At 48.0% G+C, this 18,416-nt stretch overlaps 5 protein-coding genes across 5 annotated transcripts; 3 read left to right on the top strand and 2 right to left on the bottom strand.

Moving 5' to 3' along the window:
* Positions 1-572: 572 nt before the first annotated feature.
* PV09_09706 (uncharacterized protein) lies at positions 573-1,898 on the top strand (the record flags this gene model as incomplete). Its single annotated transcript, XM_016363817.1, has 1 exon — positions 573-1,898. Exon 1 carries the CDS (start codon positions 1,383-1,385, stop codon positions 1,896-1,898), a length of 516 nt encoding a protein of 171 aa, XP_016208359.1. The 5' UTR covers positions 573-1,382.
* Positions 1,899-7,514: 5,616 nt separating this feature from the next.
* On the bottom strand, positions 7,515-7,763 carry PV09_09705 (uncharacterized protein; the record flags this gene model as incomplete). Its single annotated transcript, XM_016363816.1, has 1 exon — positions 7,515-7,763. The coding sequence occupies one exon, from the start codon at positions 7,761-7,763 to the stop codon at positions 7,515-7,517; it is 249 nt and encodes an 82-aa protein (XP_016208358.1).
* Positions 7,764-8,769: 1,006 nt separating this feature from the next.
* On the bottom strand, positions 8,770-9,162 carry PV09_09704 (uncharacterized protein; the record flags this gene model as incomplete). Its single annotated transcript, XM_016363815.1, has 1 exon — positions 8,770-9,162. The coding sequence occupies one exon, from the start codon at positions 9,160-9,162 to the stop codon at positions 8,770-8,772; it is 393 nt and encodes a 130-aa protein (XP_016208357.1).
* A 7,806-nt stretch (positions 9,163-16,968) lies between these two features.
* Positions 16,969-17,385, top strand: PV09_09703 (uncharacterized protein; the record flags this gene model as incomplete). The annotated part of the gene is made up of 1 exon (XM_016363814.1): positions 16,969-17,385. The coding sequence occupies one exon, from the start codon at positions 16,969-16,971 to the stop codon at positions 17,383-17,385; it is 417 nt and encodes a 138-aa protein (XP_016208356.1).
* A 21-nt stretch (positions 17,386-17,406) lies between these two features.
* Positions 17,407-18,267, top strand: PV09_09702 (uncharacterized protein; the record flags this gene model as incomplete). The annotated part of the gene is made up of 1 exon (XM_016363813.1): positions 17,407-18,267. One exon carries the CDS (start codon positions 17,407-17,409, stop codon positions 18,265-18,267), a length of 861 nt encoding a protein of 286 aa, XP_016208355.1.
* Positions 18,268-18,416: the final 149 nt, after the last annotated feature.

Raw genomic sequence — 18,416 nt, 5'->3', positions numbered from 1 at the left:
TGTTATATTTGTTGTGGATATGATTATTTGGCTTCTGAATGTATGAAATATAGATAATTATTATAATAATTAAATATTTGGTGCTACAAATGTGGAGCAAAAACTGCAGGTGCTGTAAAAATGACCGCTCGATAGTGGATTACGTTAACACCTTGTCTTGTAAGCTGTCACATAGTCGCGTTCGTATATATACTGCTTTTTTCCTTGTTAAATAATATAGTTCGGCTGCTTTAGAGGTTCCAGCGCATCTCAGACTTAAGTAATAAATCTATGTCACCGCTCCCTGACCGAGTCTACAGAGAGCTCATTTTTCATCTGTTTACTAAATATGTCCATGATGAATTCTCCATGCAATTCTTATCATTTTTAATGACTGTAATTGATGGCAGACTAATGATAGAGCCTTATCATCAGGCTGAGAAGTTCCTGCCAGCCATGTGGCGATAGGCGGACGTCACTTCATGCAGTGTTGCCACGCTGATAAGTACCTGTCACAGGTCACGTGCACCTGACTAATCTAGCGCCTTATTTAGCCATCGCTTGAGCGAGATCACTTAAGAAGATACAACCACAACCACAATGGTCTCACACACTGCAGATAGTCAATAAAAGGACCACCTCCTATCCTCTCAATTATCTAGTTTTCCATCCATCTATCATCTTCTGTAGCTCGTTAATACGCCGCGCACAGCAGTCCTCAGCACTGCCTAGCATCGCTAGTGCCACAGTGCGACAGTTATGAGCCCGGGCAGCGTCGAAATTACGAGCTACAAGCAGATTCCTGATCCATATGGCTGAATGATCAGACATGCACAGAGAGCAAGTTAAGACTCCATTCATCTGAGGCGACAGTGCTGCGAGAGACGTCTCGCGGTTCCGCAACACCTACCTATAGACCATGATTCATAGGAGGTCGTTGACGATGCTCAGCATCAGAAGGGCTAGGAAGACTAGTAAGCTGCCAATGACCCTGATGAAGTGTAAACCGGCATCTCGAAGCCTATATCTCCTCAGCATATATAACAGAAGACCAAGCCAGCAGCGAGCAACTTGACTACGCACAGAAGCGAGGCACCATGGCTGATCACCTGGATAAGGCCTTCAGCGAGCAAGTCAGCAACTGCATGCGCTATTTTTCAACCATTCAGCTGTTGCCAACAAGGCACTGCTAAAGGTTAAACAAAGCAAGGAGATACCTTGTAAAGCTCCAGCGATATCGCTCAGAGAGAAGCGAGCAAGATAAGTCGCTAGGAATGCTTTACATAGCAAGGATACTCAGCTAAGTTCTCTAAAAAGACTGCTTATCAGTACACTTGAAGCAATTGTACAAGCAATCGCTAACTGTTTAAGCAAGAAATCAAGCAAATAATCAAGCCAAAACAATGGCGATTACAGCATCTAAGGTTCCGCAGCTCAGTACACCACAGGACTGGATACAATGGTTCAGCATGGTGAAAACAACTGCAATGGATCAAGATGTGTGGTCCTACTGCGACCCTGATAAAAGCAATGAGCTAGTTCAGCCAGGCGATCCAAGTCAGCTAACAGCTACCCAAGAGCGGCTGTATACGCTTAAGATCAACGATTACGAGCGGAAGCGGAAAGGACTAGCCAAAGTCAATGCGACCATCCAAGGCACAGTTTGCGAGGACTACCAAACCTACCTTGAAGATGCCCACACACCTAGGCAGCGGCTTGCTAGACTTCGTACAGCAATCAAGCCATCAACTAGGCAAATAGAAGACTCCGTGCGAGAGGAGTATGACAGCTTGATCAAAGGCCCCAAGCGCAATATAATTGATAAGTGGCTTAATCGATGGATCGCTCTCGCACCCCGCCTAAGGGCATTGAAAATCCTGAACCTAGGCGAGGCACAAGCATGCAGAGGCTTTATCTAAGCTACCGAGACAGTCAATCAAGCGTTCTACCACAGCACAATGGCTTTCCTTGGCCAAGCAGATGCTGAGACTGATCGGATCGATCGGCTTAAGACTGCGCTCGAGATAATGCGAGATAACCTCCAAGGAGCCAGCGAGAATGATGATTCAGCCAATACCTTGCAATCTAACCCAGCTTGGCACACGGCTTTCAACAATCAAATTGAGTTGATGAAAGATGATCGCGATCCAAATAAGCTCACGCTAGCTAGCCTTATAGGCCGGTTCAAAGCAATGCAACCAAGTAAGCAAAGCTTAAAACAGCAGGCGAGGGCTTCATATGCTACTTTTCAAGGCCGCAAGCACGAACGCGATGATAGCGATACGCAAGGCGATCAATCAGATGACTCAGACCGCACAACACAGCCAAGCAAAAAGCGGAAGTCAAGCAACAAGCCAAGAAACAAGCCGAGCAAAAAGTCAGCAGCTAACAAGCAGCTCAAATGCATATGTGGCAGAAACCATAGCTATGATATGTGCTACTACTTAGCACCACATCTAGCTACCACTGGCTGGAAGGCCAAAGAAGCTGTACAAGCAAGAATCATCAGCTCACTCTAGGGCAATCAAAAGCTGAACAGCGCTGTACAAACAGCCCTGCATAAGGCCAATATTGAACTTCCTGATTGGTACCCAAAATTAGACACAAGCAAGCCTAAGACTATAATGTCAGCAGGCCGAGCAGCATTTGCTATATAGAGACAAGCGATGTCAACGGAAGCGTTTCCAACTAACACAAGCTTATTCCGACTTGATTCCTGCTCAAATACACATGTATGCAATGATCGAGATCGTTTTACCTCTTTCAAGCCAAATAGCGCTGAACGGATTGAAGTGGGTGACACTTACACTGTATTTGAGGGTACAGGGACTGTTACAATAGCTGTAAATGGAGTACAAGGCCTGCAGCTGATTGACCTCATTGATGTCGCTTACTGCCCGGGGTTTCATACCAATCTGGTATCCTACCTAAAGCTCAAGGCCAAAGGGGTACGATGGAATGACGAGATCGGTTGGTTGATGCTGGACCACAAGCGATATATCGAGGTGTATGACCAAGATGGATGGCCAATCATTGAGAAACCTCAGGAATCAAGGCAACAATCTGATGGAGGCCGCCAAGTAATGGCCAGTACAAAGCAACAGCTATCCTCTGCAGCACCGATCGATTGATGGCACACCAGATTAGGCCACCCGAGCCTCGAGGTGCTTAAGCAATTGACAAGGCACACACAAGGAGTCGAGATCACAGCACAGCCATCTAGGCTAGGCGATCAACTATGTGCTGAATGCGTTCAAGGCCAACAGAGGCAACAACGTCAACGAGCACCTGTCTACCCCGGAAGCTATCCATTTGAGAAGGTCCATTTTGACCTAATCGAGATTGAGCAAGCCTTCAACATTGACCGCTGGGTACTGCATTTCTACTGTGCCTATTCAGGCTTCCACGTAGCATACACGCTGCCAACCAAAAACAGTCACCAGCTAGTATTAGCGACAGAGTCGTTCATCAAGCTAACACAAGCATGGGGATATACCATCCGTCAGTTACAATCAGATAACGAGAAAGCGCTTACTGTAGAATGGTTCGAGCTACTGCGATTGAATGGAATCACACATCGCCCAGCAGCACCATATACACCAGATCAAAACGGTGCCGCTGAACGATCTGGGGGGGTGATAACAATGATAGCTCGAAAGATCTATCTCGAATCAAAGCTTCCAATCAACCTATGGCCATACTTCATCGACCATGCTGTACGGATAGTCAACCGCCTCCCTATGCAACGCAAGGGATGGATTACACCGTACGAGATAGTACATGGTAGACAGCCAAATCTAGCCGGATACAAAACGATCGGTTCAAAGGCATATGTCCTAGTCAAGAGCAAGAAAGAGAGACCTAGGTTGCACAAGCTACGCAGCAAATCGATCATTGGCTACCTGCTAGGCGTTGAATCAGCAAACATCTTTATCATCTGGCTACCACAACTAATGCGAGCTATCTACGCGAGAGATGTTGTTATTGATGAGAAGCAGCGGTACCAAGCGAGCAGTGCAGACAGCGAACAAGGCATAAACCTCCCTGAGCTGGCAGCGGTTGCGAACGAGATCGATATCAGCGATAGTGAGCTTGATCAATCGCTAAGCTTAGAGTACAATAAGCCACTAGACACAGTGGTACAGCAGCCTGATCGGCCTCAGGCGCCACTGACGCCAATAGATGACCTCGAAGAGACGACAGAGTTTCAAGCAGAGCCTCAAGCAGAGCCTCAAGCAGAGCCTCCTATCGAGTCAACTAGGCTGCCGTCGCCGGCACCGACCGCAAGCATCCAGCAGCAACAGCGGCGGCCACAGCCAACAGCGATCGATGCACTTAGAAACCTGCGTACCAGCTCAGGTCGTACAATTATCCAATCGAGTAAGGCACGGCAAGCGACTCAAAGTGCTCAAGCTATCAAACGATCAAGAACCGACTCAGAGGATAGAGCTAGCAGACACAGCTATGCGATCAAGCGTTTGAGACTCGACTCAGGAGTACGCCAAGCATTTGCAGCGGCAGCAGCACACTCGATCAGACCGCACGTGACACAGCTCAAGCCACCGCCGGATAATTGGCGACAGATGCTCAAACATCCTGAAGCACAAGGCTTCAGAGCAGCAGCTCAGGCTGAGATCGATCAATTACGTGAGAATGACACCTGGCAAGAGGTACCAGTACCTCAAGAGCATCAAGTACTACCTCTCAAATGGGTGTTCACCTACAAGCTCGACCCAGAAGGATACCTTGTAAGGTATAAAGCGAGACTATGTGTGCGAGGCGATCTGCAATAGCCAACATATGAGGACATCTATGCAGCAACAGGTGCCTATCGTACGCTACGCATCCTTCTTGCAATTGTCGCGGCATTCGACCTTATCTGCGAGAAAGGCGATATCAAGAACGCGTTTACAAAAGCACCAATCGATACACCCATCTATACACACACAGCACCTGGCTTTAAATCAGCAGGCAAAGCATACAAGTTGCAGAAGGCGCTGTACGGCCTCAAGATCTCGCCGAAGCTATGGTACACCGAGTTAGCTACCAAGCTCAACTCGCTCGGATTCCAGCCATGCCCTGATGAGCTTTGCTTGTTCATCAACAAAGCGACGGAAGTGCTAATCTTTATATATGTCGACGACCTACTATTTATAGCACATCCATCGCGCCGAGCAAGCCTCGACCAGCTGCAGCGCGATCTTAATGACAAGTACGGGATACAAGGCCTTGGTCCGGCGACCTCATTCTTGAACATCCGCATCATCCGAGACCGAAAGTCAAGATCGATCTACTTATTACAAGACGCGTATATTGATAAGATAGCATACAAGTTCAAGCAATCAAAATCAGCTAAGACACCGCTATCGACCTGTCAACTCGAGCCTTACTCAGGCACGGCAACACCTGAACAAACCATGGGTTATCAGCAACGTATTGGCTCAGCACTATATGCAGCTGTTGTTACCCGGCCTGATATAGCATTTGCAGCTAGCCTACTTGCCCAATTCAGCCAGAACCCATCACCACAGCACATTGCTGAGGCAGATCATATGATCGCCTACTTGCACAGCACAAAGTACCTTGCATTGCAGTACAGCGCTAAGCACAACAGCGATTCTAGTGATACAGCTAGATCAACCACACTCCAAGTAGCGAGCGATGCGTCATTTGCAGATGACTCCAATACAAGGCGCTCATCACAAGGTTACTTGATATCGCTGTTCAATAGACCGATAGCTTGGCAAGCAAGCAAGCAAAAGACAGTAACTACATCTACCACCGAGGCAGAGTTACTATCTCTCTCGCACACAGCACGAGAAACAATAAGCCTAATTAGGCTATTTGAACAAATCGGGCTAGATATCGAACATCAGCCAACCATCCTTTGTGACAATCAGCAAACCGTTAAGCTGATAAATAGCGAGCGGCCTCAGCTGACCACCAAACTCAAGCATGTTGATATACACCATCATTGGCTACGCCAAGAGCAGCAAGCTAGCTCAGTCAAGGTGAATTGGGTACCGACAAGCATGATGCCAGCAGATGGGTTGACCAAGCGACTGAACCGATCTAAACAAGCAGCATTTATTGAGGCACTTGGCATGATCGATGTAGCCGATCAACTTGAATCAAGCGACCACCACAATGGCTATGATTCAGATAGCAGCAGCAGCAGCTATGATAGCAAAATAGCACGCTAGCTAGCAAGCTAATATAGAGCTACCTTCTCCTGTTTATCCTACTAGGTTTAAGGAGTTTAACGGCGCTCTTGAGGCAATCCAATCGATAGATCTATAGAAATTAAAAGATCTAGATCGATTAGACTGGGGGGGTGTGTCACAGGTCACGTGCACCTGACTAATCTAGCGCCTTATTTAGCCATCGCTTGAGCGAGATCACTTAAGAAGATACAACCACAACCACAATGGTCTCACACACTGCAGATAGTCAATAAAAGGACCACCTCCTATCCTCTCAATTATCTAGTTTTCCATCCATCTATCATCTTCTGTAGCTCGTTAATACGCCGCGCACAGCAGTCCTCAGCACTGCCTAGCATCGCTAGTGCCACAGTGCGACAGTACCTCTGTTACGAAGGTAACACGTGACAAAAGCAAGGAAGCAAATATGATTGGTTCTTGGGAGAAGAACCAATAGCAGATGCAGGATCTCTCATTCGGTCTTGGCAATGAGAATTCTCATACGTCTCATGGCATGAGAATGATGAGAATTCTCATGCGTCTCATGGCATGAGAATAATGAGAAGGATTTTCCTATGTCTATAAAATAGTGGCTTCGCTCTCGTTTTCAGCAGACTGTAGTTTAACTGTCTAGTATATCTAGTAGTTAGTTTGAACATTCTCTCATACTTGAAGCTCATACTACTCTAAGTCATAAAACTTGGACTAACTTATTCCTCTTCCTTTCTGAATAAGTCCCAGTCCCATATTGTTCCCTTTGCTCTAGGAAGCCAACCCCTTCCGAAGTGGCTTACATTAGTGAAGCTAGTCAGTATTGGGACAGTGTTCCTAACAACCTCTTAATTAAGGGCCTGTTAGGCTGAAGCCAGTTCTGATTATCTGACCCAACCAGAGCTCTGTAAAGCTGGCTGGGGAAAGACTAATCCTAAAACACCATAATCAAGCTGCTTGTGGTTTGGTTCTCAGTGTGGCTACTTACTCCGCTTAGTATGTCCTTTGTTCCATAGATCATATTACATTGCTTCCCTGTGCCACAAGCCAATGAAATTAAGTCAATAACCACACTAGGCTCATGATTGTTCGATCAGATTTTCAATTCTAAACACAGCCGATAATAATATGCAGAGAAATTACTGGTCAGCGAGCCCGCACGTGACTTAACCAGAAGGTCTCGTTTACCTTGAGATCTAATTTATCACGCTGATAGGTTTGTGAAGGATAGTGAAGCATAGATGAACAAACGTAAAGAACTGAAAATACGCTAGTTCCGCCTATATCTCAGATTATCTGCGCTACTGGTGCAATTCATTGCTCCTCACCTAACCAGTCTATCTAAAGGACTGTAGGATCCAGCATCTCGCCCATTCGCAATAATTTGATGCTTGGCTTAGACACTTCTTCTGCTACTGCCGAACATGCCTTTCTCTTCCTAGCCTCTTTCTCAGCTGTCTTAGCTTCTTGCTCGGCTTTTCGAGCTTCTGTTTCCGCCTTCTTCTTTTCTCTCTCAACCTTCTTGTTCTCTTTTGCCTCCTTTTTAGCAGCAAGCTCTGTTGTTGCCTTGGCTATGTCCTCCCAGGCCATGGCCTTTGCCTTTCCCACGATATTATACTTTGTGGATTAGCGCTTTTTGCCCTCGTTGTTGATCTGAGCTAGAAATTTATTTTCCCCTGGATGATAGCACGTTCTGCAAAGCAGAATTGGGTACCTTTGAGAAGCTTCTGTAGCAGCTTATCCTTGTAATGCCTATTTACTTTGTTATTGGGTATATGTTTCTCCGCATTATAGAGGGTCGTAGCAGCTTCTGCTGATACTGGCGTTATAGGCGTTATCGGCACCTCATCGTGCATGAGGCACTTCCTTCACGGTGAGTCCCGGGTGTAAGGAATTGGTGATAGGAGTGTGAGATAGATTGTAGGATTCAAGAATATCCGCTAGCTCTCGAACGTATGTCCTCGAGCTGCCTTAAATACACAGGCGCGCAGGGGCCGCGTAGGCGTCTCATCTTCTTACCGTTGGGGTTTCAACCCGTTTCGCACCAGTCTCGAATATATAAGTAGTCATGCGATAGCTATGTGTGCTTTTACTCCCCGTGGCGCCCGCGCCACGCTGCTGTCACGCCGTTCGTGACACCGGGTCTGTCAGTTCACGCAGAGGCTTCAGAATGTTACTCAGTACCTTGTCGGGGTTGAAGGGATATAAACTCGCCTTAGACCACCCAGCTCGTATATTGCGAGATGTAAACGCCTTGGTTCTTACAGGGCTGTAGAGATAGGTGAAATGCTCTTTACCGATAGTTCTGACACAACCTCACTCTAAGCGTTCAACCTGCTAGCGATAGGCTATCTTTAAAGAGCTGAACACTGAAACGTCACAAGACTGGAGTTTATGTGATATATGGGAGGGTATTCGGCAGAGGATAATGTTATTGTTGAAATAATACTGGATAATCTCCAGTGTTTCATGCGTCCTGAAGCCATCTCTAATTAGTACAGTAGAACCTACGATATAGCGATGCATTCTAGACCGGCTTATTCTAACGATATTGCGAGACTATCGATGTAATGAGGTTTCTTGGCATTATCTAGCACTATGTAAGCCATCCTGCAATGGTTGATTGCCTCATCTGTTCAACCAATGTCTGGCTTAGATGACGCTCAAATCGTTGCAGGAAGCGAAGATCTTGGTGTTGAGTCTTTTGGTCATGCTCTATATAGCGACAGACGAGCTGTATAGCCTCAACAGCTTCTGAGATGGCAGGCAAGATTATTGGTGGTGGTTCAACATCCTTTAGGATGGCATCCTCATCTGCATGGTCAACATGAATATGCCGCTCAATAATTGCCTCCAAAGTATCCTCCTCATCTACCTGACGTTCAGCATCCTCGCCTTCTGGGTTGAGGATGTGATGAGTATCTATCACGCCATTGATTCTTGCTGAGAGATCATGGATCTCACTGTCGATAGTTGGTGTAATTGGCATTGGCAGATTGATTGATGGCTTTATCACTGTGCTTTTGTAAAAGCAGTGATAGATAGTTATATTGAGTACATCATCATTCTATGCCTTTAAACACTAATGCAAGGTCTCATTTAGAGTCACGCTGGTGAAAGGATTAATGCCTTGATTAAAGCATTGGATGATGAATCGGATCTGTTGCTTGCGATAGAATATCTTGAGGTTCTGAATAATACCCTGATCAAGAGGTTGGAAGATGCTTATTGAGTTCTTTGGAAGCCATATAATATATACATTAGATGGCGGTGGTCTCTCTTCGATGGCATTGACGTGTGCCTTAAGGTTATCTATAATAAGGATAACTGATCTTATTCCAATGTGATCATAAAATGCTGCCAGCCATTGAATCATAATGTCTATGTTCATCCAGGCCTTTTTGCTGTGTCGCCATTGGCAGCCGAGAGCAGCATAATTAAGACCTTTCAATGCCCGAGGCTGTTTTGCATGGCCTATAAACCATATAGGATAACGATCTGAGCCACCTGTATTAGTGTATATCACCAAGGTTATCCTGCTCCTGTTAGCTTTTTTACCAGGCATTGGTGCTGTGGTAAGGCCTTGATTGACAGCACTCCGCCAAAAGAGGCCTGTCTTGTCCATGCTATATATGTTATCCTCCTTATACTCTCTGCACACTGTACCAATAGCCACTATCTCTTGCTCTGATGTTGCAGGCACTGGTGTTGCTTCACTGTGTTGTACTCGTTGCCAGAAATTGTTACGTTGCTTAAACTTATCGAGCTAACAAGTGCTGAACTGAGACTTAGGATCGTTCTGATACTGAGGAATTTGATGCCATATCTCTCTCGCTTTTGCAATAAAAATATCACTGTTGGTTGAAATGCCTTTTGATTCGATGCTCTTCTGATATTCGTTGGCAACCTGGCTTTTCGGTTTCGACGCCCATCCGAATGAGGTTTTGAATCTAGCGATAAATATCGATCACTAAGGCTTTCAGAAACAGTAGATTGTGAAATCTTCTGATTGCTATTAGCCTCAAACCATTCAATGCAGGCTTTTTGGGTAGGTAGTGGTTGTTGCGACCGATACCATTCTCGTAAACCCTTCCTCTGTGCCTTTGATCATCTTGTTTCTTGAGGCTTTTGGCATTTTTGTTATGACGATAATGATGCTTTAGATGAACGATATCCTAAATAGTGAGAAATAACGATAATTGCTAAGGATTTAGATGAGGATGTGGTGGTGGTAACAATAATGCGAGATTATCGTTCTAACGAAGTCGGTCTTGGCGAAGTTCTACTGTATTTATGCACAGGAGGACGATTGAATTTCAAAACTTGGCTGTTGTTGACGTGCTGGTTTGCGCACGGACGTCAATCAGGACCAACTCTGATTGACGTCTATGCGCATCACCAGCTAAGGGTGGCTTTGGCTTGACTTGACTTGACTTGAATTCCTACTCGGATGTTGTCAATGTCCGTGCGGAGGATCACGGGAATGATGAATGATGCACAAGTCGGACCGTAAGCTTGTCTAGTTCATTCTATGTTGTCTGGACTGATGGGATTGTATGATGATTCTGCGGTCCCCTACCCCTGGCTCTCCTCTCTTATGCAGCCAGCGTTTCCTCATGCCACGTGATTTTAGCACGTGCATAAGTTAAGTTAACGTAATCCACCATCGAGCGCTCAAAAAAGACCACAACAGCGAGAACGTGAACTCTTGGTATCTAGTAGTGCTAACTGAGCATACACACTCCTCTACCTAGTAGTTAGACGAATTGACAGGCCTGACGCGGCGCCCAACGCGTGAAAAACAGGTATGTCGATTCCCTGGCCCAGGGGGGAGTCCTGGTCAAACAGACTGCCAGAGTACGCTACCCAACTAGCGAAGCACCTTCAAGCGGCAGCGCAATTCGTACACAGCATGTCCAGCCGCACTGTTGAACTGGACTCGGTAAAATTGATAATCTTCACAGCCCTCAACTTCATGACGAAGGTACAACAGGCCCTGGATCTCGTCCATGTCCATGATGCAGTCTGTGCTATCCAAATGCAGCTCCAAATAGGGATAGAAGACTCAGCGAGAGAACTAGCGATGATAAAAGAGGAAATACGCGGCCTTACTATAGAAGCCCAAAAGACAGCAATCATCAGCGAAGAGGCAAAAGCAGCGGCCCTCGAGGCAGCGGCGATTAGCAGGACCACAGCGGACATCGCGAAGGACATTAAGAACAAAGGAATACAACCCCAGGAAGGGACACCTATGAACTACGCTGCGGCGGCAGCCAGAGGCGCTCACAGCGTACAGACGCATAAGCAAAGGATGCCTCCCACCGCGCCGACCCAGCGGGAGATCATAGTGAACATCAGGGACAGCCACACGATCGAACGACTATGAGCAATGAACCCGCGGACTCTTAAAACGCACATCAACTATGCGATTACCTAAAGCGAGAACGAACACATCACAGGTATCACTATAATGTCAGCCAACCAATTGAAGAGCGGAGACCTCAGTATCCAAACAACAACAGGTAAGGAGACCCAACTCCTGCGGCAATTCACAGACGACTGGGTAGCACGAGTTGGCAGCGGGTCCTCGGTCAGGAACCCGACCTACAGCATCTTAGTACACGGCATACGGGTTAGTACAGTCAACATGGACAAGCAGGAGGACATGAGAAATGCCATCCTACAAGACAATAAACCGTTTATCCCAAATACAGAGATCAAATACATCAGATAGCTTATCTAGCGGGCACCAAGCAAAGCGATGTCATCAATTATTATAGAGTTCATAAGGCCAGAGGATGCTAATAAGATTATCGATAAGGGCCTAGTGTGGCAAGAAGAGATATACCAGAGCGAGCGCTATGAATGGCAGTGCCGCCTGAAGCAGTGTTTCAAGTGTCAGGCATATGGCCATATAGGAACCCAATGCAAAGCAGTAAAGACATGTGGCTACTGCGCGCTAGAACATGACTCAAGGGACTGCCCATCAAAAGGAGACCGGAACGCCTCCAGAAAATGTGCAGCATGCCGCGGTACACACGAGGCGTGGAACCGCCTGTGCCCAACCAGGAAAAACGAGCTGGCCAAGGTAAGGGTGGCCTACGCCAATAGGCCGCGATACCATGCGGTTGCGCCAACAACGGGAAGTGACTCACCAGCTGCTGCTGCGGGCCCCACACTGCGGAGGACAAGGTCAACATGGGACACGAAAACGACCCAAGCCTCCGCGAGAGGCCAGAAGAGGGCAGCGCCGGAGGGGAAAGAAAACGAGGAGTCGAATCAGCGACCTCAGAGGCCACTAAAGCCTAGCAGGAAAGCGCTGGAAATGATAGACTCAAATATCATAATATGCTGCAGCACCTAAAACATGGACCTCGATAGCGACAGTGACTAATAATAAAATAAAACCAACTGAAGATACTGCAGTACAATGTCTGTAAATCAAAGAACCAGGTCATGGCAACGCTACTCCGAGACCCAAGCATAGCAACCTATAATATAATAGCTATCCAAGAACCCTGGCGCAATCCATTCGAGGACACGACACACCACCCAGCAAAGAACACCTTCCACCTATGCTATCCAACGGACAGCACTAAGGAATACCCGGCGCGGGTATGCTTCTTCATCAACAAGCGCCTAGACCATGCCCGCTGGCAAATCGAACAATGCATGCAAGACCTATACACACTACGGATCCTCATAGGTGAAGAGGCAGCAGAAAATGAACTAATATTGCATAATATATACAACCCAGGCCAAGGCGAAGACCAGGCAGCCACCCTCCCAGTATTATGAGCCCAGCTAGAGAAACACGCTACAAAAGAGCAGATAGCGCTCAGTGACTTCAACCTACACTACCAAATATAGGGAGGCCTAGGAGTTATAAGAGAAGAGCCAGAGTCAGAGGAACTCATCGAGATTATGGACGACCTCAATATGATAAATGTGCTGGAACCAGGCACAATCACGTTTAACAACGGCCTTAGCCAGATGACCATAGACCTCTGTTGGATGACGCTAGGTCTGGTCGACCAGATAGTCCGCTGTGGGATAGATGAGGATATTAACCACGACTCTGACCACCTACCGATCAGCACCACGCTAGATATGAGGATCTGGACGATGGAACCCAAACCCAAACGCCAGTGGAAACACCTGGATGAGGAAAAGTTCTGCAAGGCTCTAAAGGAGGTCCTCACACCCAAGCGCAGGCCAGACACAAAGAAAGCGCTAGACGAGTATGTCCAGCACATTGTCACCGCAATCCACACAGCGACAGAAAGGGTCCTACCTCTGAGGAGACCTAGCCCTAAGATGAAGGAGGGGTGGGACGACACATGCTGAGAAACACTTGCAGAAATGAAGCGCCTCCGCAGAAGGTACTCCCGGCGGCTGACGGCCGAAGCGTGGAAGGACCATCAAGAAGGTAGGAAACTCAAGGGCAAGACCATCGCAAGAGCACTCCAAAAAGCACACAGAGACCGGGTGACAAAAGCGGCGAGCTCGGCTGAGTCACTATGGAAGGTCGCAAAATGGGCACGCAACAGGGGTAACCAAGCCCCAAGCATCACACCCACAATATGGAGGCCTGATGCCCCAGGGGACACCCTAGCAATAGAACCACAAGGAAAGGCAGATATATTCAAAGAGACCTTCTTCCCGCCCCTGCTGGAGGCGGATCTGAGTGATATAGAAGGGGCATCCTATTCAGGGCAGGTACAGATGCCAAAGGTTACCAGAAAGGAAGTATTGGAGGCAATCCATGCAGCAGCCCCGCTAAAGGCCCCAGGGCCAGATGGGATATCTAACAGGGCACTACAGGCAGCTGCAGGAATGCTGGTACCGTTCCTCATGACCACCATCAACCAAAGCCTAAAATTAGGCTACTGTCCGGTCCACTTCTGTGAGTTGACCATAGTGGTTTTGCGAAAGCCTGGAAAGGATGACTATATAACCCTTAAAGTGTACCGCCCGATCGCACTATTAAACATGATTGGGAAGGTCATGGACGCAGTCATCGCCCGGCGACTTAGCTTTCTGGTAGAGGAATACCAGGTGCTCCCCAGCTGACACGTTGGGGGCTGAAAACTGCGGTCTATAGAATATGCGATACATGCTATAATTGAATGTATTTATAAAGCATGGAATAAAGGTGAAGTGAGAGTAGCTAGCCTTCTCCTTCTGGACGTGATGGGGGCATTTGACAATGTCTCTGCCAAGCGTCTCCTACACAACCTCCAGAAGCGAAAGGTAGATGAAACAATAGTATGCTGGGTTGCGAGCTTCTTGAGCGGCAGGCGCACCAGAATCGTGCTTGATGGATATGAATCTGAGGAGTACCGGATTGAAACGGGTATCCCGCAGGGCTCACCCCTTTCACCTATCTTGTATATCTTCTATAATGCAGATCTTATGGAGGAGTGCGGGATAGAGGATGTGATGACAGTAGGGTACATTGACAACGCTGCGACCCTGGCGTGCGGTGATTCTATGGATGAGATGTGCGGGAAGATTGAACGAGTATTTGAAAAGGCCCACCACTGGGCATAAACCCATGGCGCGAAATTCGCACCAGAAAAGTTCCAGCTAGTGCACTTTACAAGAGCACGGAGCCGCATTGACCTTAAAAGACCGCTAGTAACCCAGGGGGTCACTATCCCGGCTAAGAGTATATATAAGTACCTTGGGGTCATCATGGACCGAAAGCTCAAATGGAAGGAACACGTTGTAGAAATACGCCGGAAAGTCACAAAAATAATCACCGCACTAAATTCCATCAGAGGCTCTACCTGGGGCGTAGGCCTACAAGACATGCGGAAAATCTATAGAGGCACGGTCGTGCCACAGATGATGTACGCATGCTCCGCCTGGTCAAACCCAGGAGGTGCAGATGGTTCATACACGGCCGCCACGCTTAAAACACTCAAGACCCTCCAGGCTCAAGGCGCGAGAGCTATATGTGGGGCGTATAGGGCAACCTCACAGGCGGCCCTGGATATTGAAGCGCACCTGCTCCCTATTGAGCATCAGATATGGAAGCACAACGCGGACACACTAGGCTAGATCCTCATAGTTGACAGCATGCCGGAGCTATCGAACGCCGGTAATGGAGACGACCCCCCCTCCCGACGTAGAACACCACAGATCAGCCCCCTACGCTGGATCGCCCGCCGACTGCAAGAGCAGGGAGCCGTTGATCTTGAAAAGCATGAAAAGATAACGCCATTCATAGCGCCACCATGGCAGCAAGGACCTGTGGTACGGATTTCAACAAATGACGATGAAGCGCGGGCGACCCATGATAGGATCATGGCAGAGGAGGGTTAAGCCTGTATCTATATAGATGGGAGCTGTATTGAGGGCCACACCGGAGCAGCGGCAATATGGCCAATGGAGGGTGAATCAAAAGGGGCCTACATGGGGCCTGAGACCACGTCGACTGTCTATGCCGCAGAACTACAGGGCATCAACCTTGCCCTTGGGATGGTAAAAGACGCGGGTGTAAGGCTAGCCCGTTACAAGCAGGTGCACATATTCACAGACAACCAGGCCGCGATACGCGCCACAATACGACCTGAAGGCCGCTCTGGAGCATACATTACTAAGCAGATTATGCGGCGGCTCAAGCAACTATATAAAGATGGCCATACTATTACCATCCACTGGATCCCGGCTCACGAAGGGATAGACGGTAATGAAGAGGCAGACGTGGCCGCGAAGACCGCCGCAGGGTGGGCAGAAAAAGGCACGGAGACCTGTAGGGCCCCAACGCCTCCCCGCCTACACCCGCTGAGAACCACGCTGAGGACGTGGGTTAATAAGACCGCCCGCACCCGTTGGAATAGGAGCTGGCAACAGGAGACGAAAGGCAGAGCTACATACCGCCACACACCGCTACCAGATAAGAAGGTGCTACAGCTATATAAAGACCTAACTAAGGCCGAGAGCGCCTCCCTTGTATAAATGAGAACTGAGAAAATAGGTCTCCGAGACTTCCTCTTCTTCCGACGCGTACCAGGATTCGAGGACCCAGGATGCCCCTGTGGAGGAGGCCGCCAAACAGTCGGCCACGCGCTCCTGCGATGCCGACTGCTCCAGGACGAACGATGGATTGAATTTAGGAATCTACTGGGCAGAGAGGACCTACGGAAGATCCTCTCAACGCGCAAGCTAGCCACAAAAGCAATCGCACTTATAGAACAGGTAAGGGCCCTAGGGCAGAGGGCGCCGAGCGAGTAGATGAGCAGAGTATTGGGTGGAGACTGAAGGTATCACAGACGGCGAAATATGGGGCATGCCCCTCTGAGCCTATACACAGTGGAATCGTTAGTAGTAGAGCCAGTATTAATAAATGGTGACAGCCATTTTGAAGGTCGAGGCAGATGGTAAGAGGGTGGGCGAAAGAGGAGACTGGCCACGTTTGTCGACTCTTTGAGACTACAAGCGTGGTGAAGAGGGACGTGATGGGTTACATGCCAAGGTTCTCGTTGGTCATGGCCTGTCACGTGTCGGTCACCTGGCGAAGCCCGCCTAACCGGGCATAGCCGCAGATAATTAGCGGCCAAAACCGAGTAGGAAACAATCAATCAATCAATCAATCAGAATCAATGAAAACAATCAATCAATCAATCAATCGGAATCGAATCCGACAATCAAAGGGACCTTTTTTGAAAAGCTTGGAAAACGAGTAGATCATCTACAGCAGGTGGAATCGCGCTATTGTCGACGCGCCGAGACCTTAACGCGCTAACACGTGGCTCGTGCACTATACCCAACCCCATCGGACATCAAGATGGTGGATAGAGAGGAGATAGTGGTGGTGAGCGCTTCAGAAGGGGTGAACACCAGGGGGAAGACACGTACAACATCCAAAAAGAAGGACCAAGCAGGAGCAAACGCCGCTATCCGCCTCCTAGAAACGTGCCAGAAGCTAGTCCAAAGCCAGCAGTCTAAGGGCAAAACAAAGACAATCAGCATTGACAGGAGCCTGTTTGAAGAGCTAATCAACCGAGTCAAACAGTGCGAAAAGATTACTGAGGATAGCCTCAGTTTCGACAGCATAACAGTCAAGCAGTATCTCGAAACCTTCGAGACCAATCTAGTGGAAAGGATCAACTCTTCTGTTACAAACAAGCTATCTGTAGCGTTTGAAAATGCGCAGGTCGGTACAGAGGAAAGGTTGGCAGCCACAGTCGAAAAGTCAATCTAGAATGTAAAAATACCAGCGCCTATGTGGGCTGCCGTTGCCTCACGCGGTATTGCAAGCTCCGCCAGCATCCCACTCTCGCAATCCACAGGAAGTAGCAGCCAGAGCGCGATTGGATCTACCAACTTGCGTATTACCACCCCCCTAGTGCAACAGGAGGAGAGTATAAATGCAGGCACAAAGGAAAAGTTCACGAGATACATAGATGTGAAAGAGGCGACCAACTGGATCACCAGAGCCCTACAAGAGCATGAGACCACGAAGGAAACAGAGATAGCAGGAGTGGGCGTAACAAAGTTTGGCTATGTTATACGCTTTAAAAATGAGAAATCAAAGGAGATAGCCTCGAAACATGATGATTGGTTGGCAGACCTCCATCCAGAGACAAAGATTGATAGACCCCGATATGGCATTGTAGTCCATCGCACCCCAACCGAACAGGTCCAACTAGATGACAAGACAGAGGCGGCAACTAAGCTCCTAGAAGAGAACGACCTCACCTCAAAAGGCTACCGTATCACAGATGTAGCCTGGCTTAAACGCAAAGACGTACCCCTTGGAAAGCATGCCTCGCTAGGAATATGGTTTGACAGCCCTGGTGCGGTTAAGTGGGCAGTGCGCAATGGAGTTCTCTTTGGCAAGCAGTATATTGGCAGCGTCGAGCCATACGAGCCAAGAAGGAAGAGATGCCACCGGTGTGCAAGAATTGGACACCTAGCTTGGAATTGTAAAGAACAAAGAAGATGTGCACACTGCCTGGAAGACCATGACAAGAGCGAATGCCCAGAGGGAACTCAACCTCGATGCGCAGACTGTAACCAAGGACATCATACAGAAGCAGCTGAATGCACCAATCGGGCCACAAGATTTCCACGTTTCCAATAATGACCACCCTACGAATATTACAATTGAACACTATGCGCTCCAGAGCATGCATGGAAGCCCTAATTAACGACACACAGTCAGCGAAGCTTGACATACTCCTAATCCAAGAACCCTCAGTCTCATACTACAAAACACACACACAACACCGA

This window comes from Verruconis gallopava (assembly GCF_000836295.1).
Source record: "Verruconis gallopava strain CBS 43764 unplaced genomic scaffold supercont1.132, whole genome shotgun sequence".
NCBI lineage: Eukaryota > Fungi > Ascomycota > Dothideomycetes > Venturiales > Sympoventuriaceae > Verruconis > Verruconis gallopava.
Note: the sequence above shows the minus strand (reverse complement) of the source record. Positions and strands in the feature narration are given on the sequence as shown.